The sequence below is a fragment of the Oncorhynchus masou genome, chromosome 29 (genome assembly GCF_036934945.1).
Source record: "Oncorhynchus masou masou isolate Uvic2021 chromosome 29, UVic_Omas_1.1, whole genome shotgun sequence".
NCBI lineage: Eukaryota > Metazoa > Chordata > Actinopteri > Salmoniformes > Salmonidae > Oncorhynchus > Oncorhynchus masou.
Window position 1 is genome coordinate 23,670,834 of NC_088240.1, and position 21,380 is coordinate 23,692,213.

Sequence of the window (21,380 nt, forward strand, 5' to 3'; positions counted from 1 at the left end):
CATCAAGGTGAAAAATCTGTTGATGTGTCTTGAGCGAAGGCACTTAAACCTAATATGTTCAAGGGGCACAATACTATTATGGCTGACCCTGTAAAACACCACATTTCACTGCACCTATCAGGTGTATGTGACAAATACAAACAGAAATATATAAACTCAATATGTAAAGTGCTCATCCCATGTTTCATGAGGTGAAATAAAAGATCACAGAAATGACAGGTGTGGCATATCAAGGAGCTGATTAAACAGCATGATTATTACACAAGTGCACCTTGTGCTGGGGACAATAAAAGGTCACTCTAAAATGTGCAGTTCTGTCACACAACACAATGCAACAGATGTCTCAAGTTGAGGGAGGGTGCAATTGGCATGCTGACTGCAGAAATGTCCACCAGAAAGGTTGCAAGAGAATTTAATGTTAATTTCTCTACCATGAGCTGCCTCCAACGTCATTTTAGAGAATTTGGCAGTACGTCTAACAGGCCTCACAATCGCAGACCACGTATAACAATGCCAGCCCAGGACCTCCACATCCGGCTTCTTCACCTGCGGAATTGTATGAGATCAGCCACCCGGATAGTTGATGAAACTGAAGAGCATTTCTGTCTGCAATAAAGCCATTTTGTGTGTGTGTGTGTGTGTGTGTGTGTGTTTTTTGGGGTGGGGGGCGGGGGGAATAATTGTGATTGGCTGGGCCTGACTCCCCAGTAGGTGGGCCTATGCCCTCCCAAGCCCACCCATGGCTTGTGCCCCTGCCCAGTTATGTGAAATCCATAGATTAGGGCCCAATTTATATATTTCAATTGACTGATTTCCTTATATAAACTGTAACTCAGTAAAAATCATTGAAATTGTTGCATGCTGCGTTTATATTTTTGTTAAGTATATATTATTTGATATACACTTCAGCGTGTATGTGTCATCGGTGTGTACTGGGTCAGTGCTGTTGTCCCGCTCCAAACCCACATAGAGCTAGTCAGCACCTAGACCCTGCCAAACATTGTCTGGTTTATATACTCAGAAGTTAGCAAAAAAAAAAAAACTCTGGGAGGAGCTGGTTCCCAAGAGAAAAACACCAAACCAGTCATCTATAGAGCCATGCTGCTAAGCTCAACTCTGGGAGTAATCAGGGCATAAATTATAAACTGATGATTGACATGTTCTGAGTGGGCTACTCCATGCTGCCTGGAGGTGCTGTTTTCCTAAAACTCCAGAGCTGAAAGCCCTTACCCAGTGTAAGGACCACACACACCCCCCTTTCCATGTACAGAGTGAGGACAACCAGGCTGTGCTCTTCCTCAAGGCCATCACAACTACTAACACTCTGACCTCAGATCAAACCTGTGGCAATTGGCAGAAAACACTACTTAACCATGATACAATATGGCTGTGCAGACACTCTTCAACCATCCCTGATAGCAATGTCATGAAAGGACCTATTCACTGTTGCTCTCTGCAAGAACCTGAAAACACCACTTCGGTTGTGTTGAATTGGAAGATGACAATGTTCTGTAAGACACACTTTCTAAATAACCTGGGTGTGTGAGTGTTTGCCATTTCTTACCTGCAAATCCTGCGGCAGCAACACCAAGGCCAACCGCTATCAGAATGCCACCCTGAAGATACAGAAGAATATCAATACTACTACAACAATGCAGTTTCATTCATTCATTGCATGGCTGATACACAAGCTGGTTGATTACATCACAGCATGTTACTGGAGACTGCTAGATTAATCACCTTAATGAGAACCTTGGTTCCGTTGATAATTGCTGGGATTTGCAACCATAACTTGCTTACTGTAGCTAGATATCCACTAACTAGCGTAGCTGTAAAACAGCTTGGCTAAACGGTCTGGTATTAATGTTAGCTGGCTAGCTAGCTTCAGAGTTATGTAACTAGCTAGCGCAGCTATCCACCAAAATTTCAAACAACAAAATAATCGATATACATACAAGTATTTTGTCGATTTATGTTTCGCTCCTGATGTTAGATTGAGGATTGTATTCAGCATATTGCGCCATTTCTCCTTCCATAGTTAGCGCGCTGGCGTTCCCCACGCTGTCACTGCAATGCCCCTGTACCTGTACCTGTAGGACACAACTAGTTTACGAAGCGTCTGATGGAACAAAACCCAAGATCAATTTAAATACCATTTCGTAATCCAGAACGAACAGGTGATCTTCAGGTAACTGACAAAATAAAGATAACGCTTGAGTAAATAAGGAACCGAACGCATATTGAAAGTTAATTAAGCAATTAACATTCCATCATGCTTAGGGTCGTGTATACAAATTCCCAGTTGCCAATTATTTTGGCGACCATGGCTAGAAGAAGAGTTCTCAGTGACTTTGAAAGAAGGGTCTCAAAGGAGGCATAAGGGGTTTAAAGTGTGTGTGTCTCTCTGTTACCAGATCTCAACCTAATTAAACATGTATTGGAAATTCTGGAACAGCGTTTTCTGCCACCATCAACAAAAAACCAAATGATTGAATTTATCATGGAAGAATGGTATCAAATAGAGTTCCAGACACTTAGGCTACATGGCAGAATATATGTCAAGGCTATTGAAGCTGTTCTGGTGGCTCATGGTGGCCCAACGCCCTATTAACGTACTATGTTGGTGTTTCTGTTATTTTGGCAGTTACCTGTAGGGCCTTTCTTGCAAAACATTCTATTTAAAAATATTATTAATCAATGAATCACATGAAAACAAACAAATTGTCACGAGTCCGACCGAGGGTGGTTCCCTTTCCCGGGCGCTTGGCGGTCGTCGTCACCGGCCTATTAGCTGCCACTGATTGTCTTTCCTCCCCCTCCTTGTATGTTTAGTGGTAGCACCTGTTTATGTTTAATTAGTTTGTCTTTATTAGACAGCCGGCCCGCCTGGTTGTTGTGCGGGATTATTTCAGTGTAACCTTCGGCTCTGTTGTAGAGGTACGTGTTAGTGCCTGGTCGTGATTTTTTCCGTTGTACATTTTGATTCCCTGTGTTTGGGAACGTAACTATTGTGAGCACCCTGTGGTGCGTTGGTGCTATTAAAGACGCACAGCATTGAACTCTCTGTCTCCTGCATTTGACTCCACACCCACGACACCAGGAGCAATAGCAGATGGAAGCAATACATTTTTATTTACTCCTAGGGAATTTAAATCCTGCAACACAATTTGTATTAGGATACAGTAAAATTACTTTTATTCAGTTGTAAAAACGATTCTGCTAAACTTTTATAGTGTTGGGCTGACTGTACACCCCTTGATTGTTTTCCACATTTTGTTGTGTTACAGACTCAATTTAAAATGGATTTAATAGAGATGCTGTGTCACTGACCTACACTCAATACCTCATAATTTCAAAGTGGAATGATGTTTTGTGACATTTTTACAAATGTATTAAAAATGAAAAGCTGAAATGTGTTGAGTCAATAAGTACTCAACCCCTTTGTTATGGCAAGCCTAAATGAGTCCAGTATTAAAGATTTGCTTAACAAGTCCCATAATAAGTTGCATGGACTTACTCTGTGTACAATAGTGGTGTTTAACATGATTTTTGAATGACTACATCATCTCTGTACCCCACACATACAATTATTATCTCTAAGGTCCCTCAGTTAAGCAGTGCATTTCAAACACAGATCCAATCACAAAGACCAGGTAGGTTTCTCAATGCCTCAATGCCTATTAGTAGATGGGTAAAAAAGCAGACATTGAATATCCCTTTGAGCATAGTGAAGTTATTAATGAAGTTATTAATTGCACTTTGGATGGTGTATCAATACACCCAGTCACTACAAATATACAGGTGTCCTTCCTAACTTAGTTGCTGGAGAAGAAGGAAATGAGGCCAATGGTGACTTTTAAAACAGTTACAGAGTTTAATGGCTGTGATAGAAGAAAACTGAGGATGGATCAACAACATTGTAGTTACTCCACAATACTAACCTAATTGACAGAGTGAAAAGAAGTAAGCCTGTACAGAATAAAACATTTACAAAACATGCATCCTGTTTTCAACAAGGCACTAAAGCAATACTGCAAAAATGTGGCAAAGCACATAACTTTTTGTTCTGAATACAAAGTGTTATGTTTGGGGCAAATCCAATACAACACATGACTGAGTACCACTCTCCATACTGTCAAGCATAGTGGTGGCTTTATCATGTTATGGGTATGCTTGTAATAGGTAAGGACTGGGGAGTTTTTCAGAATAAAAAATAAATAAAAAATAAATGGAATGTAGCTAAGCACAGGCATAATCCTAGAGGTAAACCTGGTTCAGTCTGCTTCCACCAGACACTGGGAGATGAATTAATCTATCAGCAGGACAATAACCTAAAACAAGGCCAAATTTACACTGGACTTGCTTACCAAGAAGACATTGAATGTTCCTAAGTGGCTGAGTTACAGTTTTGACTTAAATCTGCTTGAAAATCTATGGCAATACATGAAAATGGTTGTCTAGCAATGATCAACAACCAATTGTACTGAGCTTGAAGAATTTTGAAAATAATAAATGGCCAAATGTTGTACAATCCAGGTGGGTAAAGTTCTGAGACTTACCCAGAAATACTCACAGCTGTAATCGCTGCCAAATGTGATTCTAACATGTTTTGACTTGTGAATACTTATCTAATCAAGATATATTAGTGTTTTATTTTTCAGGATTTGTTTTACAAAATGTTCCAATTTTTCTTACATGTCGACATTAGAGTATTTGGTGTAGATCATTGACAAAAGATGTCAATTAAACACATAAAAAATCCCACTTTGTACAACAAATTTTGGAAAAGTCAAGAGGTGTGAATACTTTCTGAAGGCACTGTCGTCTGTGGGTAATACTGGGAGTTAACTTTCCAATACGCGTGTCTGCCACAGGGGGGTAGGGGCTTCTCCAATTTACCGGCGTCTCAGACAGTTCTGTGTCAGTAGCCATAGGATATAGGCTGCAACCATGGACGACCAGGGATATTATAGTAATAATAGAATCAATTCAGGAGTTAATCGGAGAGCGAATAGGCAGTCTGGAAATAATGCATGGCAAGAGCCCGGGGATTCCAATCCTAATGTCAATGCTAACGCACCTGTTAACGCGAACACCGACCCACAAACACAGCAGGATCCAACTCAGCCTCGACAGTGAGTAGTAGCCAATAATATTTATCTACATTAGACTATGTACTTTCCAATGTTTCAGGGGGATATTCGGGCTATATTGATATAGAAGGTTCTCTTCTGCATCAAGTTTAAGAAAAATTGGGAATAGTTTTGGAAGTATTATTATGTAAAGGTTGGGAATGTCATTCAAATTAAGAATGTATTAAATGAAGTATTTATGTGAAGTCATATTCTCCTTTCGGCTACAGTAAATTTCAGTTTCGTTTCATGCTCTTAATTCCTGTGAAGTGGAAGAGAAAACCAGAGATTATTTTGAGGAGATGGAAAACTGCATTGCAATCCTAATAGGGCCTATTGTGTACGTTGTCAATGGGCCGCGCGGTGCATTCTGGGCGATTGTGGGACAATTAGAGCTCTCCTTTCAGGAGTGAATGGGAGTCAATTGGGCGCAAGTTTAAAAACCTAACATTACCATGAATTTCGTGAACATGAAGTACACATTTACACATCTTTTGGAGATTAACTTGTTATCTGTAATATCGTATAGCTTTGGAATCGTGACATTACGTACTTCCGAGGAAAATAGGCATGTTTATCGACTCATACCTGATTTTGAGAAGGGATTGCGTGACGATTAAGTTAGCAACCGCGTGACACAGAATGACAACGTAAACGTGATTGGTCAACAGTTTGCTGGGCGGGATGTTATACATTGGCCATTCGTTCCTATCTCCTTCTGTCTCTAATATCTCTGGTGAAAATAGTCTATGCGCACGCATGCGCATATGAGCAGACGCTTGCGTTCTGTTTTGGTGCACAAGAATATTGCCTCTGTCTGGTAAAACCCTTAGCACAGAAGATTATGAAGGTTATTACACGTCTAAGTAGGGGGAGGCATTTACATTTCCCTTTCTCTCGCTTTCTCTGACTGGTTGCATCACCGCTTGATATGGCAACTGCTCTGCATACGACCGACCGCAAGGCGCTACAGAGGGTAGTGCGTAGTATGGCCAAGTACATCACTAGAGCCAAGCTTCCTGCCATACAGGAACTCTATACCATGTGGTGTCAGAGGAAGGCCCTAAAAACAGTCTTAAGACTCCAGCCACCCTAGTGTTAGACTGTTCTCTCTGCTACCGCACGGCAAGCGACACCGGAGCGCAAAGTCTAGGTCCAAAAGGCTAACCGCAAGCCATTAGACTGCTGAACAGCGAATCAAATGGCTTCTGTCGTGGATAATTGTTTCAGAAATATACGCCAAATATGTCGTGGATAATTGTTTCAGAAATATAATACTCTCAGAAGAACTTTGTGAATTCAATGTAGACTTTAATACAAGTTAGAGCCGTGCTGGGCCGCGGAACAGCCGCCCCTTCTTAGCACTGGCTCTGCTTTTATACATACATAATATTTGTGTACATCACTTATGTCAATAAAGTTACTCCCCCTTAGTTCGTCTGCCACCATTAAATTCCTATTCTGAGTTCTTTGCTTGTTTACTCCCACTAACGCTCATATCTGCTTTTGGTTACAACGATGGCAGAACTCGTTCCATGTTCTAAAAATAATGTATGTATTGCATGCTTATGTTTTACGTGTTAGTCATCAGCTATCTTGCCTACATCTTTCTTCCTGTATTCTGCTGTTCAGCTGTCATGAATGCACGTATGGTCTTGGTTAATGTATTCTTTCAAAAATAGAGTATAGCCTGGGTGTCATGAGGCCTGGTTGTCATCTTCTCTTAACTTGCATGTCCTTGCTATTTCAGCCTTGCAACCAGACCTATGTAATGCTCAGCTCTCTCCTCAATGGTTCGCTCCAACACTACCCAGACTATTTGAATTGACCCCCTTTTTACACTGCTACTCACTGTTTATTACCTATGCATAGTCACTTTACCCCTACCTACATGTACATATTACCTCAATGTACTTCGACTAACCTTTACCCCAGCACCTTGTCTCGGACAGGTACCCCCTGTATATACTGGAGGCTCGTTATTGTTATTTTATTGTGAGATTATTTTTGAGCTTAAATACAAATATATATTAACATGTAGCAAATATTTTCTTACAAAAAATTGTTGGTTAAGGGCTTGTAAGTAAGCATTTCATGGTAAGATCTACACATGTTGTATTAGGTGCATGTGACAAATACAATTTGATTTTAATTTCCATGCTCTCTCTCTCAGTTCAGATGGGTTCACCATGTTACCACCCATTGAATCACGAAGGAGTAAACTACAAATGAGTAAGTCTCGTTGTAGCGACCCTGGTATATTGACTCTGCCACTTGAGCACGCTTTTGTGGCACAATCGATTTCTGGGGGTCGGTTCAAGGTGCACTCCCTGCCTGTTTTATTACATTAGCATTGATATATCTCTACATCCCTCCCTCCATCCCTCTATCCCTCCCTCCCTCCCTTCCCATCTACCCCTCCCTCCAGTAATAGTATATATTAGTAATATACTATATATTGTATTATAAACTGGGTGGTTCGAGCCCTGAATGCTGATTGGCTGACAGCCGTGGTATATCAGACCATATAGCACAGGTATGACAAAACATTTGTTTTTACTGTTCTTATTATGTTGGTAACCAGTTTATAATAGCAATAAGGCACCTCGTGGGTTTGTGGTATATGGCCAATATACCACGGCCACGTTGCGTCGTGCCTAAGAACAACCCTTAGTCATGGTATATTGGCCATATACCACACCCCCCCTTGCTTAAATATACTTGGAATGTAAAATGTCAACATGTCACCATTCTCTTTTAACCTGCAGTGGCTCAGAAAGAAGAGGAGGATTTACAGAGATGGAAGGAAGCAAACAGACCTGGTCCTGTCCAGCTGGCCCCAGAGAGGCTAGGTACACACACACACACACACACACACACACACACACACACACACACACACACACACACACACACACACACACACACACACACACACACACACACACACACACATTAATAATATTATCTTCTAATGCATGCATCTCTGTAAGGTGGTGCTGTGTCATTGGCTGAGGCCAGAGAGAGGCAGCTGTTGGAGTTACGCCGATCTAAACTGCAGAAACAGGTATTCCATCATTACACTTTACAATAAAGATGTATTTATAACTGTATGGCCCGTATTCCATCATTACACTTTACAATAAAGATGTATTTATAACTTTATGGCCCGTATTCCATCATTACATGTTACAATAAAGATGTATTTATAACTTTATGGCCCGTATTCCATCATTACATTTTACAATAAAGATGTATTTATAACTTTATGGCCCGTATTCCATCATTACACTTTACAATAAAGATGTATTTATACCTTTATGGCCCATATTCCATCATTACATTTTACAATAAAGATGTATTTATACCTTTATGGCCCCTATTCCATCATTACACTTTACAATAAAGATGTATTTATAACTTTATGGCCCGTATTCCATCATTACACTTTACAATAAAGATGTATTTATAACCTTATGGCCCGTATTCCAGCCTGGCATTTAAAACCCTCACATTCTGTTAATTTCTTGATGATGCCTTCTAAATAGCCCTTGACAGACAGTGTGAGTAAGTTGTCTACTTGTGTTGTGTGTGTGAAGCTGAGAAAAGAGGAGATGGACCGGCAACGGAAACAGGCTGAGGAAGAGGAGAATGACAGGATGAAGGCTAAACAGCGGGAGAAGGTAAGAGAGGGATGGAAAGGGTGTTAGCACTGTACAAATACATCTCTTACTTACTATTGATGTCACTGTATTGTTACATGCCATATACTGTAGGTATACAGAAGGTATTGTTTCTCTCTGTAATACCATTTCATTCCAACAGATGTCACTGCAGACAGCTGGCAGGCACACTAATCCTTGATGTGATGATTGAATGAGAGAGAGAGAGAGAGAGAGAGAGAAAGAGAGGAAAATAGACATGGAGGAAGAGACATATCCACACCCATCATTAAGGAGACAATAGTTCCCTGACTGATTGATGGTGTTTCCTGGAACCACAGGCTGCAGCAGAGAGAGCTGTTACACATGTTTGAGTCCATGTCTGGCTGTCCTCTGAGTGGTGAATACAGACAGAGATGTCTTAATAGTGGTTCATGAAGGACACCAGAGCAGTGATTACGTAACCTTTAACGAGTCACCTTAATAACATTTCAAGCACTGTCTTGTGACCCACCTAATGAAGCTGACCATGTTTCTCTCTACAACCTAGTCCTTGATTGTAACCTGAGAGGGAATGGTTACGACAAGTCCCTACTAATTAGTAACAAGTCACTGATGTGTTCAACTATGTTACAGGCTGAGAGACTGGAGGAGAGGAGAGAACAGGAGGAGAGGCAGAGGAGAGAAATTCTCCAACAGGACCACCTCAGGTCAGCACTTTGAACTTGTGAATAAATAAGGTGTTTCTGTAGCAGACATCAGAGGAGATGAGGGCGTGTGACACACACTTAACCTGTCTCTCCCTGTTTACCCTCACATCCATCACTGAACCATGTAAATCCTTCTACTCACCTGAAGTAACATACCGTATCATTACAGGTGGAGGAGAGTCAAAACTGAAGGAGAATGCAGAACCCTTGCACTTTAATGGATGTTTATGTACAGAGTGTTATGTGCAGGAATCTCTTCTCCAAAGCATAATAATATTAACACTGGTCCAAACCCTTAGCCCTTAAGCACCCAACGGAGTTATTGTGTTATTGGAACCCTGGCTACATTCCAACCCCTCTGGAGGAAAATTATGTTTGATGTCACACCACTGGCACCAGCCGAACAACAACAAACATGACACACACTAGGAGAACTGTAGGGAAGGAAAAATACAAACATGTACAGACAGACAGGCGGGCGGGCAGACAGACAGACAGACGGAGGGAGCATGTTGGAGTCAGGGGTAGAGAGAGGAGAGGCAGTTACAGAGTACAGATGACGGGGCTACAGATGGGACTGAGACGGGGACAGGACCGTTAGAACAGAGGACCGAGACACAGGACAGGAAAGAGGATGAAGACAGTAAGAGTCAGACCTGGACAAACAGACTAGGTGACCCCTCTGTGAGGGAGAATCAGGAGTGTCTGCAGAAAACATTAACACCACTGTGTGTATGTGTGTGTGTGTGTGATCTGCAGGAAGACAAAGCAGTTCCTTCAGAGGGTGGAGAGGTCAGATGCAGCTCCATTGGCAGTGACTAGTGCCTCACACACATCACCCTGGGTAGGACTATGTGTATGTGTATCCTAGACAGGGCCCTGGGTTCAGAACTCTCAGAGCTGTGGCTGTGAGGTCAGGGGTAATTCACACCAATGGATTCATCTTTGTATACGATCTGCTTTCATTGACCGGGGTGGAGTTGGGATAAACTCAGCCCCAGAAATGTTGGTCCATCCCAGCCCGGGGAGAGGACCCATCCCCTTAATATATCATCCTCTGGTCAGAGCTTGTGGACACTGTGTGCGTGTGTGTGTGTGTGTGTGTGTGTGTGTGTGTGTGTGTGTGTGTGTGTGTGTGTGTGTGTGTGTGTGTGTGTGTGTGTGTGTGTGTGTGTGTGTGTGTGTGTGTGTGTGTGTGTGTGTGTGTGTGAGAGAGAGAGAGAGCCTGTGCACAGAGAGACTTTAGAGGTTGTGATTGGATTTAAGTAAGTGTAAATAAATACACACTAGAAGTCTTGCTCTCTTTCTCTCTCTCTCTCTCTCTCTCTCTCTCTCTCTCTCTCTCTGTCTATCTTTCTTTACCCTTGCTTTCCTTCTCCATCTCTTTCTCCATCTCTTTCTCTCTCTTTCTCTCTATCCCCCCTCTCCTCATAATTTGATGGTTATAGGAAGGGAGTTGGTGGGGTGAGGCTCACAGAGTTCACATAAAGTACGGAGAGATGGTGAGATAGAGAGAGAGAGATGAATAGAGAGGGAGAGGGGGGGGGGGGAGTTCACTGCCGACAGACCAAGGGTGGAATAACCTGCGTAGTTCTGGTGAAAGTACCTGGAAGGATGCCAATGCGAGGCCAGGATGCAGGAAGACCTGCTAATCACAGATGTCATCTTTGCTATGTCATCCAGGTCGCTATGTCAACCAGCTCCACAAGAACCAATCAATCTACCTGGAGAGGATGGAGAAATAGACCACAAGCCATCATAGCTTAATGTGTGTAATATACTATTGTTTGTATGTCGTGCTAATAATAGTAGTGTTGATGTCTCATCTAAGCCCGAGCCTGGTCTCAGTGGTGTCGTGTCTGGTGATGCTGCAGACAGCAGACAGGGGAGAGCAGGAAGGAAGTTTCTCAGGGCCTGAGTATGTGTGTGTTTGGGAAGGGTTTCATACTGTACTGACTGACAACAGTATTATGTGTCAACTGACATATTTATTCAAATTGCACAGCTGTGTTAGACAGACAGATAGACAGAGGAAGTGTTTTCTTGTGTGGCCCTTTCTCATTGTTGTGCATGTTTCTCTAGTTTCCCTTATTTCTCACCTTATTGGGAGAATTAGCCGTGCCAGGAGTGATAGAGAAGGAGAGAGAGAGAGGAGAGGGAGAGAGGGAAAAGATAGCTAGAGAGGCTGAGTAAAGGGAGAGTGAGAGAGGGAGAAGAGAGAGAGAGGGGGGTAAGGAGAGGGAGAGAGGGTGAGGAAGGGAGAGAGAGAGGGAGAAGAGAGGGTGAGGAGAGGGAGAAGAGAGGGTGAGGAGAGGGAGAAGAGAGAGAGGGTGAGGAGAGAGGGAGAGAGAGCGATGGGAAGAGGGCTGCATGCAAAGATGAGGAAACAGAACAGGAATAGAGAAATAGAGAGAGTGATAGCAGAAGAGAGAAAGGGATTCCTCTCCCTGACAGGCAGTGGCTGTAGGATAACCCAAAAGGATAGAAACATCACATGACACTACCTGTCATCTCTGTGGAGACAGTCATACACAGAGTAATGTGTGTAGCGGTATGCCTCTCCAGTTTCCATAGAGATCCTACATTCTATTCATATATTTTCTGCTTGTTTTCTCTGAAAACATGGTAGTGAAGGAGTGTCAGGATGTCTGTGTTCCTGCTTTACTCTCTATTGACCTGGTCTTCTGGAGGTGCTCCAGACTGCAGTACTGGATCCCTCCAAACTAAACCAACGTCACAGACCCAGTGATCAAAGCCGCTGAACAGGAGGGGGAGAGCAACGGGAAGAAGGGGGAGCGAGGGGGAAGAGAGTGTGGTTGATGTGGTCTCTACTGGGGTACTGGGGAATTTGTTGTTCTTTCAGAGATGGTTCCTTAAGGGACGATTAATATTCCTTATATCCTCTGTTTGTGTGGGGAGTGTGCGTGCACGGGTGTGTGTGACTGTGTGAGTTTTGTGTTGTTTGTGCACTCCCTACTCTCCAGAGTCGGAGGATAGAGAACAGAGAAAGAGCCTGACACCAGAAAAACAACTCTGTCTGTCTGTCTGTCTGTCTGTCTGTCTGTCTGTCTGTCTGTCTGTCTGTCTGTCTGTCTGTCTGTCTGTCTGTCTGTCTGTCTGTCTGTCTCTCTATCTATCTCTCTCTGTCTCTGACTCTGTCTGTCTGTGTTCAAACAGAGTCCTGAGACCCTGTTTTCTTATGTTCCTGTCCTGCAGGCCAGAGCCCAGGAATACAGGTCAGAGAGGAGAGAGGAGGAGAACACCGCTCTACAGCTGAAGAAGGAGGAACAGAGGAAGAAGGTACCCTGTCAAATATACAACCATTGCTAACAAATGTTATCGGTATATGTAGCCCAAGCAGGAATGAAACTACAGTTCAGTTATGGGGGCAGTACTAATCCATGTTCTTCCCCTCAGACTGAGGTTTTGGAGGAGAAAGAGAGTGATCAAGAGGAGGAGAGGATGAGAGAATTGAGAAGGTGTGCTCATTTTTACAACAATGTTCAAACCTAGTTGTCATTTTTTTATGTTGAGTGATCTGTTTAGACATTGTTCCCTTATTTATTTTGCTCCAGTAGTTGGCTGGACGGCCTGTAATCTGTTGATATTTCTAATCTCTTTTTAATAGTTTAAAATATATTATTATCCCTGTAAAGGAGATGTTGCTTGCAGCGTTACAAACATTAGCATAGAAACATACTGAATACATTCCAAGGAAACACTTTATAACATACAAATGATTATGTCTGGTGGCAGGGGGAGATCAGCTTTCCTCGACCGACTGCAGGGTGGGGTCACAGAGGTTGCAGGGGGGCATATTGAGCTACAGCGCCCCCCTGTGGCTATGGAGGAGGACAGAAGAGGCTGGCAGACCCATAGCCAGACCTCCCGACCACAAGACACCTTTACATCCCCGGAGCCTGACCCAGCACACAGCACCTCAGAGTGGCGAGAGGAGACCAGTAAGACACACACGGATGCACGTACACATACACACTTGCACACTGGGTACCGTTAATTACAGTCTGTCAGTAAGGGAGGGAAATTCTGGTGTCTCTGAGCCAAGCTGTCAAGTAGAAAGGAAAAGCTTCTCAGTGTGATGCTGTCAGAGGGAGAGTTAGAAATGACTTCACGGCTTTCAACTCACTCTCCATGGGCCACTTGGACCACTGCCTCCTATCTACAAAAAAGGCAATAATACAGTGTAGTGTAAATACAATTTCAAAATAATGTATGAATCAATGTGTCAGAGACATTCCAGTGGTCAGGGCTTGAAACACTTCTTAGAGATGCTTCTGACATTATTTAATTCTCCTGGAGCCAAGGTGTGCAGTCTTCAGATGTGTGTGTGTGTTTGTGCAGAAGACTAAACCCTTTAAATGAACCCATCAATGGCAGCAGCCATTGCCAAAGCCCACATAGCAGCAGCAGGACAGGAGCATATGTTCTGTTGACTAGAGTTTCCTCATAACAAAGGTACGCTTTGATTCCCTTCCCACGTTCCTGGGCTTCTGTAGCTGATGGCATCTGATGCTTGAGCTTATTTCTGTTGGATTTCACTGTTCACATCAGGACCAGTTCACTTCAGGACCAGTTCACAATTAGGACCAGTTCACTTCAGTACCAGTTCACTTCAGGACCAGTTCACAATTAGGACCAGTTCACTTCAGTACCAGTTCACTTCAGGACCAGTTCACAATTAGGACCAGTTCACTTCAGGACCAGTTCACTTCAGGACCAGTTCACTTCAGGAACAGTTCACTTTAGGAACAGTTCACAATTAGGACTAGTTCACTTCAGTACCAGTTCACTTCAGGACCAGTTCACAATTAGGACCAGTTCACTTCAGTACCAGTTCACTTCAGGACCAGTTCACAATTAGGACCAGTTCACTTCAGGACCAGTTCACTTCAGGACCAGTTCACTTCAGGAACAGTTCACTTTAGGAACAGTTCACAATTAGGACTAGTTCACTTCAGGACCAGTTCACAATTAGGACCAGTTCACTTCAGGACCAGTTCACAATTAGGAACAGTTCACTTCAGGAACAGTTCACTTCAGGAACAGTTCACTTCAGAAACAGTTCACTTCAGAAACAGTTCACTTTAGGACCAGTTCACTTCAGAAACAGTTCACTTCAGAAACAGTTCACTTTAGGACCAGTTCACTCCAGGACCAGTTCACTTCAGAAACAACAGTTCACTCCAGGACCAGTTCACTTCCGGAACATTTCACTTCAGAAACAGTTCACTTTAGGAACAGTTCACTTTAGGAACAGTTCACTTCAGGAACAGTTCACTTCAGAACCAGTTCACTTCAGAAACAGTTCACTTCAGGAACAGTTCACATCAGGAACAGTTCACTTCAGGAACAGTTCACTTCAGGAATAGTTCACTTCAGGAACAGTTCACTTCAGAACCAGTTCACTTCAGAAACAGTTCACTCCAGGACCAGTTCACTTCAGAAACAGTTCACTTTAGGAACAGTTCACTTCAGAAACAGTTCACTTCAGAAACAGTTCACTTTAGGAACAGTTCACTTCAGGAACAGTTCACTTCAGAAACAGTTCACTTTAGGAACAGTTCACTTCAGAAACAGTTCACTTCAGGAACAGTTCACTTCAGAAACAGTTCACTTCAGAAACAGTTCACTTCAGAACCAGTTCACTTCAGAAACAGTTCACTTTAGGAACAGTTCACTTCAGGAACAGTTCACTTCAGAAACAGTTCACTTTAGGAACAGTTCACTTCAGAAACAGTTCACTTCAGAAACAGTTCACTTTAGGAACAGTTCACTTCAGAAACAGTTCACTTCAGAAACAGTTCACTTCAGAAACAGTTCACTTCAGAACCAGTTCACTTCAGAAACAGTTCACTTCAGGAACAGTTCACTTCAGAAACAGTTCACTTCATAACCAGTTCACTTCAGAACCAGTTCACTTCAGAAACAGTTCACTTCAGAACCAGTTCACTTCAGAAACAGTTCACTTCAGAAACAGTTCACTTCAGAACCAGTTCACTTCAGAAACAGTTCACTTCAGGAACAGTTCACTTCAGAAACAGTTCACTTCATAACCAGTTCACTTCAGAACCAGTTCACTTCAGAAACAGTTCACTTCAGGAACAGTTCACTTCAGAAACAGTTCACTTCATAACCAGTTCACTTCAGAAACAGTTCACTTCAGAACCAGTTCACTTCAGGAACAGTTCACTTCAGGAACTACTGCTACTTGTCATCACATCTGTAAAATACTTTTGCTCTCAAGGTCACATCGCACCCATGAAAACTTGCATTAGTTACCCAAGGCAATGCCTAGGCTTTGCTCAGTGGGTTTCGCAGGAGACCTGCGTTCGAACCCAGCTGTCATCTAAGTACACATAGTTTTCTGCCTGTCAGTGCAGAGCTTTGCATGGTCAAACTATCTCAGCCATCATCCCTGACAAACCAACGCCATTCATCCTTTCTAACCAGTTAGCAGCAGGCTGTGAACTGGCTTGGATGGCTCAGTGGTTTGGAGCATGGGCCTGGCAATGCCAGGGTTGTGGGTTTGATGCCAGGCTTTTGGGTTCCATGCTGGGGTTGGAGGTTTGATGAAAGGGTTATAGGTCCAATCCCAGGGTTGTGGGTTCGCTGCCAAGGTTGGGTTCGATGCCAGGGTTGTGGGTTCGTTGCCAGGGTTGTGGGTTCGATGCCAGGGTTGTGGGTTCGATGCCAGGGTTGTGCGTTCGATGCCAGGGTTGTGGGTTCGATGCCAGGGTTGTGGGTTCGATGCCAGGGTTGTGCGTTCGATGCCAGGGTTTTGGGTTCGTTGCCAGGGTTGTGGGTTCGATGCCAGGGTTGTGGGTTCGATGCCAGGGTTGTGGGTTCGATGCCAGGGTTTTGGGTTCGATGCCAGGGTTGTGGGTTCGATGCCAGGGTTTTGGGTTTGTTGCCAGGGTTGTGGGTTCGATGCCAGGGTTGTGGGTTCGATGCCAGGGTTGTGGGTTCGATGCCAGGGTTTTGGGTTCGTTGCCAGGGTTGTGGGTTCAATGCCAGGGTTTTGGGTTCGTTGCCAGGGTTGTGGGTTGATCCTGGAGACACCCGTCAACTTGGATCCGATAGCTGTTGTAAATGGCCATGTTCAGTAACCACCCTCATTAGGGTGTAATGTACAGAGTCCAGTCGTCAACTGGAAATAGTTTTGGAGAAAAGCATCTGTCGGCTAAATGGCCGTGGTGATATAAAGGATATAAAGAGGATGCTAGTCCTTCACCACCATAACACTCCTAATCTCCTCCTGGCTGGCCGATGACCTCTCCCTCCAGGCTCCTCACTGCCCTGCTCAGTGTGTGTGTGTGTGTGTGTGTGTGTGTGTGTGTGTGTGTGTGTGTGTGTGTGTGTGTGTGTGTGTGTGTGTGTGTGTGATCAGGGACTGTTATATTGTGGTTAGTTGGAGGGTCAGGTTGGATCAGAATGACTGTGGTGGAAGATCAGTGTTTTTATTTTTATTTCTCTCCACCCCCCCCCCCCTCTCTCTCTTCTCTGGTCATCTGTCCTTCCTGGCTGAACCAGATGACCCAGCAGAGAGCATCATGGGAGTGTCCTCTCAGACTGCAGTGAACGGGCTTGGTCTGGGATGAGACTGTCATCCTTATGTCTTGTCTGACTGTGTGTGTGTGTGTGTGTGTGTGTGTGTGTGTGTGTGTGTGTGTGTGTGTGTGTGTGTGTGTGTGTGTGTGTGTGTGTGTGTGTGTGTGTGTGTGTGTGTGTGTGTGTGTGTGTGTGTGTGTGTGTGTGTGTGTGTGTGGGATTTGGACGAGGCTTTGGTGTTTAGAATACAAAGCAGAGCTCTGTCATCGTTTCTCATTACAAGGAACATTCATCCAAAATCAGAACGTTTCATAACTCATAAAGTGGTCTAAAGTCAAGTCTAAATTCAACGGCATCTGTTGCACAGATCCAGCTGTATACAGAAGAAATAGCTTTCATTTAGGGTTTGATAGGTCAGGATATGGTACCTCTGTCTCCATACCCCAGCGTTTAGATACAGATGTAGGATCTTAATTTGATCAATCTTTTGTTGCTGAAAATGTTCCAACTAGAAATGCAGATGAGCTTCGTGATTGACATAAATTCACTGAAAACCCACATTAACACACGGTTATATTAACAGTATTGCACTTTTCGTGTAGCCTACCTTTGGCCGGCTAATAGCCAAACCACCAATCAAGCAACATTATGGACAAAGTGTTCAAATCCTGTTGCTGCAGGATTATTTTGCTGTGACAATATACATTTGAAATTAAGATCCTGCATCTGTATTCAGAACTAAAGGATCATACACTGTGTGTGGTATAAAACTCCATGAGAGCAGTTGTCTTGCTTTCCCAGGCTTGTCAAGAGACCGCAACAAAGGATTTCTTTGTTACCTAATATGACTGGAAAAATCATACATGTGCATAAATGTAAAATGTAACACTGAACTCTGTTTTTCTCTCCTCCAGATCCAGACTTTGAGTGGGTTGTGATGAAGCTTCAGAATAGCTTCACGTTCTGTGAGAGACCCTTTCTGGAGGACATCGTCATTCAGTGTAACGGAGACTATCAACAGGCCTATGACTTACTTATCTAGTGTTGCGGAGACTACCAACAGGCATGTGTGTTAGTCTAATGTCAACCCTTGTGTATTAACTTTTAGTGCTGAATCTTCCTCATATCTTCATCTAGTACTAATAATATTCTGAACCTTGAAAGTAATAGTACAATTGTGAAACTTGATTCCGTAATAATGATAATATTGTGAAACTTGACAATATCTATGGATCAAGTAATGATACTATTGTGAAAGGTAATATCTTAGTAATAATAATAGAGTGAAACTACTTAATTTCTTCAGCACAAATTACAAATTGCTCCATTGTGTCTGACATTGATTTAGGATGTTTTTTACAAATGAGTTGTAGGTCACTAGGATGAGTCAGCATCTTTATATCCATTTGGCTTTTAACAAGCTCATTGTGTTGTTATGGAAACATCTGTCCTGTTTTCTGTTTCTCTGAATAAAGGCTAATCACAATAGCATGTTGGCTATCCATTACAAGGGTTTGTCATCTGTATGATGGACAACAATAGACCGTCTCCCTTGGTGTGTCCTATTAGATAATATATTGGGTCTTTATGTTCTGTGTCACCTCTGGTTTTGCTGAGATGTTTGACTTTTCACTTTGTATTCTTCAGATGTTTCCCTGATTGAATTAGTATTGTGATGTTTGGGTCAGCTATCCAGGGCTGTGCTTAATAAATCGTTGTTCAACACGATACGATACACGGTTGAAGAAGCTTTGTCTTTGTCTTTCTATGATGCTGTACTTTCTAAGGGTACTTGCGAATATGTCTTTGTCAGTTGACCCAAAATAGATCAACATAGAAGCCAGTGTTTGTAACAATAGGACACAAAGGTGATTAAAAAAACAACACTTCCATTCATTATTTACCGGACAATAGCGATGCCATCCCCTTCTTATAAATGATCAGAACATAGAACAGAGTGGTACCTTCACATGGCGCAGGGTTGTGTTACTGCCAACCAAAACCCCTCTCAGACATAATGGAAGTACTTATGGTAAATGTGACTCCACAAAGTCTTCAGAGATGACCTGGAGATCATCCTGTTCCCATCGCTCAACTGGGCCAGGTTGAGATACAGTAACTTAACAACCAACGTCATGCCCCTTCAGCTACACAGTGAGGATAGGAGTACACCTGAACACACCTGTCATAGCTGAAGCAGCTTGTGTGTGTATATATATTGTTTCCAATGGGCTTTTCTTTGCTATCTCTTAAGTGGATGAGTCCTCTGTCCCTAGATGAATGTTGTGTGTACATACAGTTGACTAAATCGTGGTACAAACCACCACCCTCAGCATAATCAAACCAGTATTGCACAAAGCTTTGTCTTGATGAGACCATGCTACAATAAGGTATCACATGATGATTTTCGGGCGGTATATGTGTATCTGTTACAGGATCTGGCACACATAAGAATGTGCATACACACACACACTCACGCACACACACACACAGTAAGCAGTAGCAGCTGACTTGACAAGTGTGTATGATATGCACAGGAAACGTGGGAGGTTAGCTACAAAGAAGACAGAAACTCATAGAATCGACCCAAAATGTGTCAACAATGTCAAAAACAACGTTTCTCTCAGGGATGTAGATATAGCTAGCCCTAACCCTAACTTCCTGTCCACATCCCAGCTCAGCCCTAACCCTAACTCCCTGTCCACATCCCAGCTCAGCCCTAACCCTAACTTCCTGTCCACATCCCAGCTCAGCCCTAACCCTAACTTCCTCTCCACATCCCAGCTCAGCCCTAACCCTAACTTTCTGTCCACATCCCAGCTCAGCCCTAACCCTAACTTCCTGTCCACACCCCAGCTCAGCCCTAACCCTAACTTCCTGTCCACACCCCAGCTCAGCCCTAACCCTAACTTCCTGTCCACATCCCAGCTCAGCCCTAACCCTAACTTCCTGTCCGCACCCCAGCTCAGCCCTAACCCTAACTCCCTGTCCACATCCCAGCTCAGCCCTAACCCTAACTCCCTGTCCACACCCCAGCTCAGCCCTAACCCTAACTTCCTGTCCACATCCCAGCTCAGCCCTAACCCTAACTTCCTGTCCACACCCCAGCTCAGCCCTAACCCTAACTCCCTGTCCACACCCCAGCTCAGCCCTAACCCTAACTTCCTGTCCACACCCCAGCTCAGCCCTAACCCTAACTTCCTGTCCACATCCCAGCTCAGCCCTAACCCTAACTTCCTGTCCACACCCCAGCTCAGCCCTAACCCTAACTCCCTGTCCACACCCCAGCTCAGCCCTAACCCTAACTTCCTGTCCACATCCCAGCTCAGCCCTAACCCTAACTTCCTGTCCACATCCCAGCTTAACCATATTTTACTACTACAATGTACATCTGTGTGTGTTTCAATATGGCTAGTTACACAGCCGATAAGATACATGGATGCATTTACAAAAGTGATACAATCTCTCCCCAACTCTCAGTTTGAATGTACAGTATCTTGATGTCTTTCAAACCGCTTGACTCAAAGCAACCAGTCCTCTCCTCATTACACCCTGGTGTGTTTCTTCTCTGACCCAGAATCAGCACAAGACAGTTCCGGATATAGCAAGGAGGGGGAGATGGAGTGAGAGAGGGAGGAATTAGGGAGGGAATACTATTCCTGTCCAATCTGACCCTCATGTCCGGCAGTGTGAGACTCTCCCACTTTTCCCAGGGATTTAAAATTGAACGAGCTCCTTCCCTCACACATATCCACAGTACGTACAGACACACAGGTACTGAGGCATGCACACACACAAACCCACGACCGTTGGTGGAAAAAGTACTTAATTCTCATACAGTATTGAGTAAAAGTAAAGATACCTTAATAGAAAATGACTCAAGTAAAAGTGAATGTCACCCAGAAATATACTACTTAAGTAAAAGTCTAAAAGTATTTTGTTTGAAATATACTTTAGTATCATAAGTAAATGTAATTGCTAAAATATACTTATATATCAAAAGTAAAAGTATGAATAATTTTAAATTCCTTATTATAAGCAAACCAAAAAAGCAAACTTTTCTTGTTTTTGTAATGAATCCTCAGGGAGAAAAAGGTGTAGATTCACACGCAGAGTGCGGCAGATGTTTATTAAGCCTTCGCAGAAGGCAGGAATCGTGGTCACAGTTAATGGTGAAACACAGGTAGGCAGTCAAAAACAATACCTCACAACCATACAAACAAAGAGAACTGAACTAAAAAGGGAGCTGATGAGACCAGGTGAGTAACTAACACAGGTGAAATTAATGAACAAAAATGAAAGACAGG

The 21,380-nt window shown here is 43.3% G+C and overlaps 1 protein-coding gene and 1 pseudogene across 2 annotated transcripts; one reads left to right on the forward strand and one right to left on the reverse strand.

The window, feature by feature from the left end:
* The window catches only part of LOC135519521 (dnaJ homolog subfamily C member 15-like), an 18,179-nt pseudogene extending 13,247 nt beyond the window's left edge, over positions 1-4,932 (reverse strand).
* On the forward strand, positions 4,870-18,801 carry epsti1 (epithelial stromal interaction 1). Of its 2 annotated transcripts, none has more exons than XM_064944322.1 (11): positions 4,870-5,135; positions 7,306-7,364; positions 7,901-7,984; positions 8,126-8,199; positions 8,732-8,815; positions 9,431-9,504; positions 10,264-10,348; positions 12,682-12,804; positions 12,922-12,983; positions 13,261-13,466; positions 17,988-18,801. In XM_064944322.1, the coding sequence occupies exons 1-11, from the start codon at positions 4,951-4,953 to the stop codon at positions 18,113-18,115; spliced, it is 1,164 nt and encodes a 387-aa protein (XP_064800394.1). In that variant the 5' UTR covers positions 4,870-4,950; the 3' UTR covers positions 18,116-18,801. The 2 variants fall into 2 exon arrangements, with proteins under 2 accessions (XP_064800394.1, XP_064800395.1); XM_064944323.1 differs by having other exon boundaries at positions 4,872-5,135; positions 12,721-12,804.
* Positions 18,802-21,380: the final 2,579 nt, after the last annotated feature.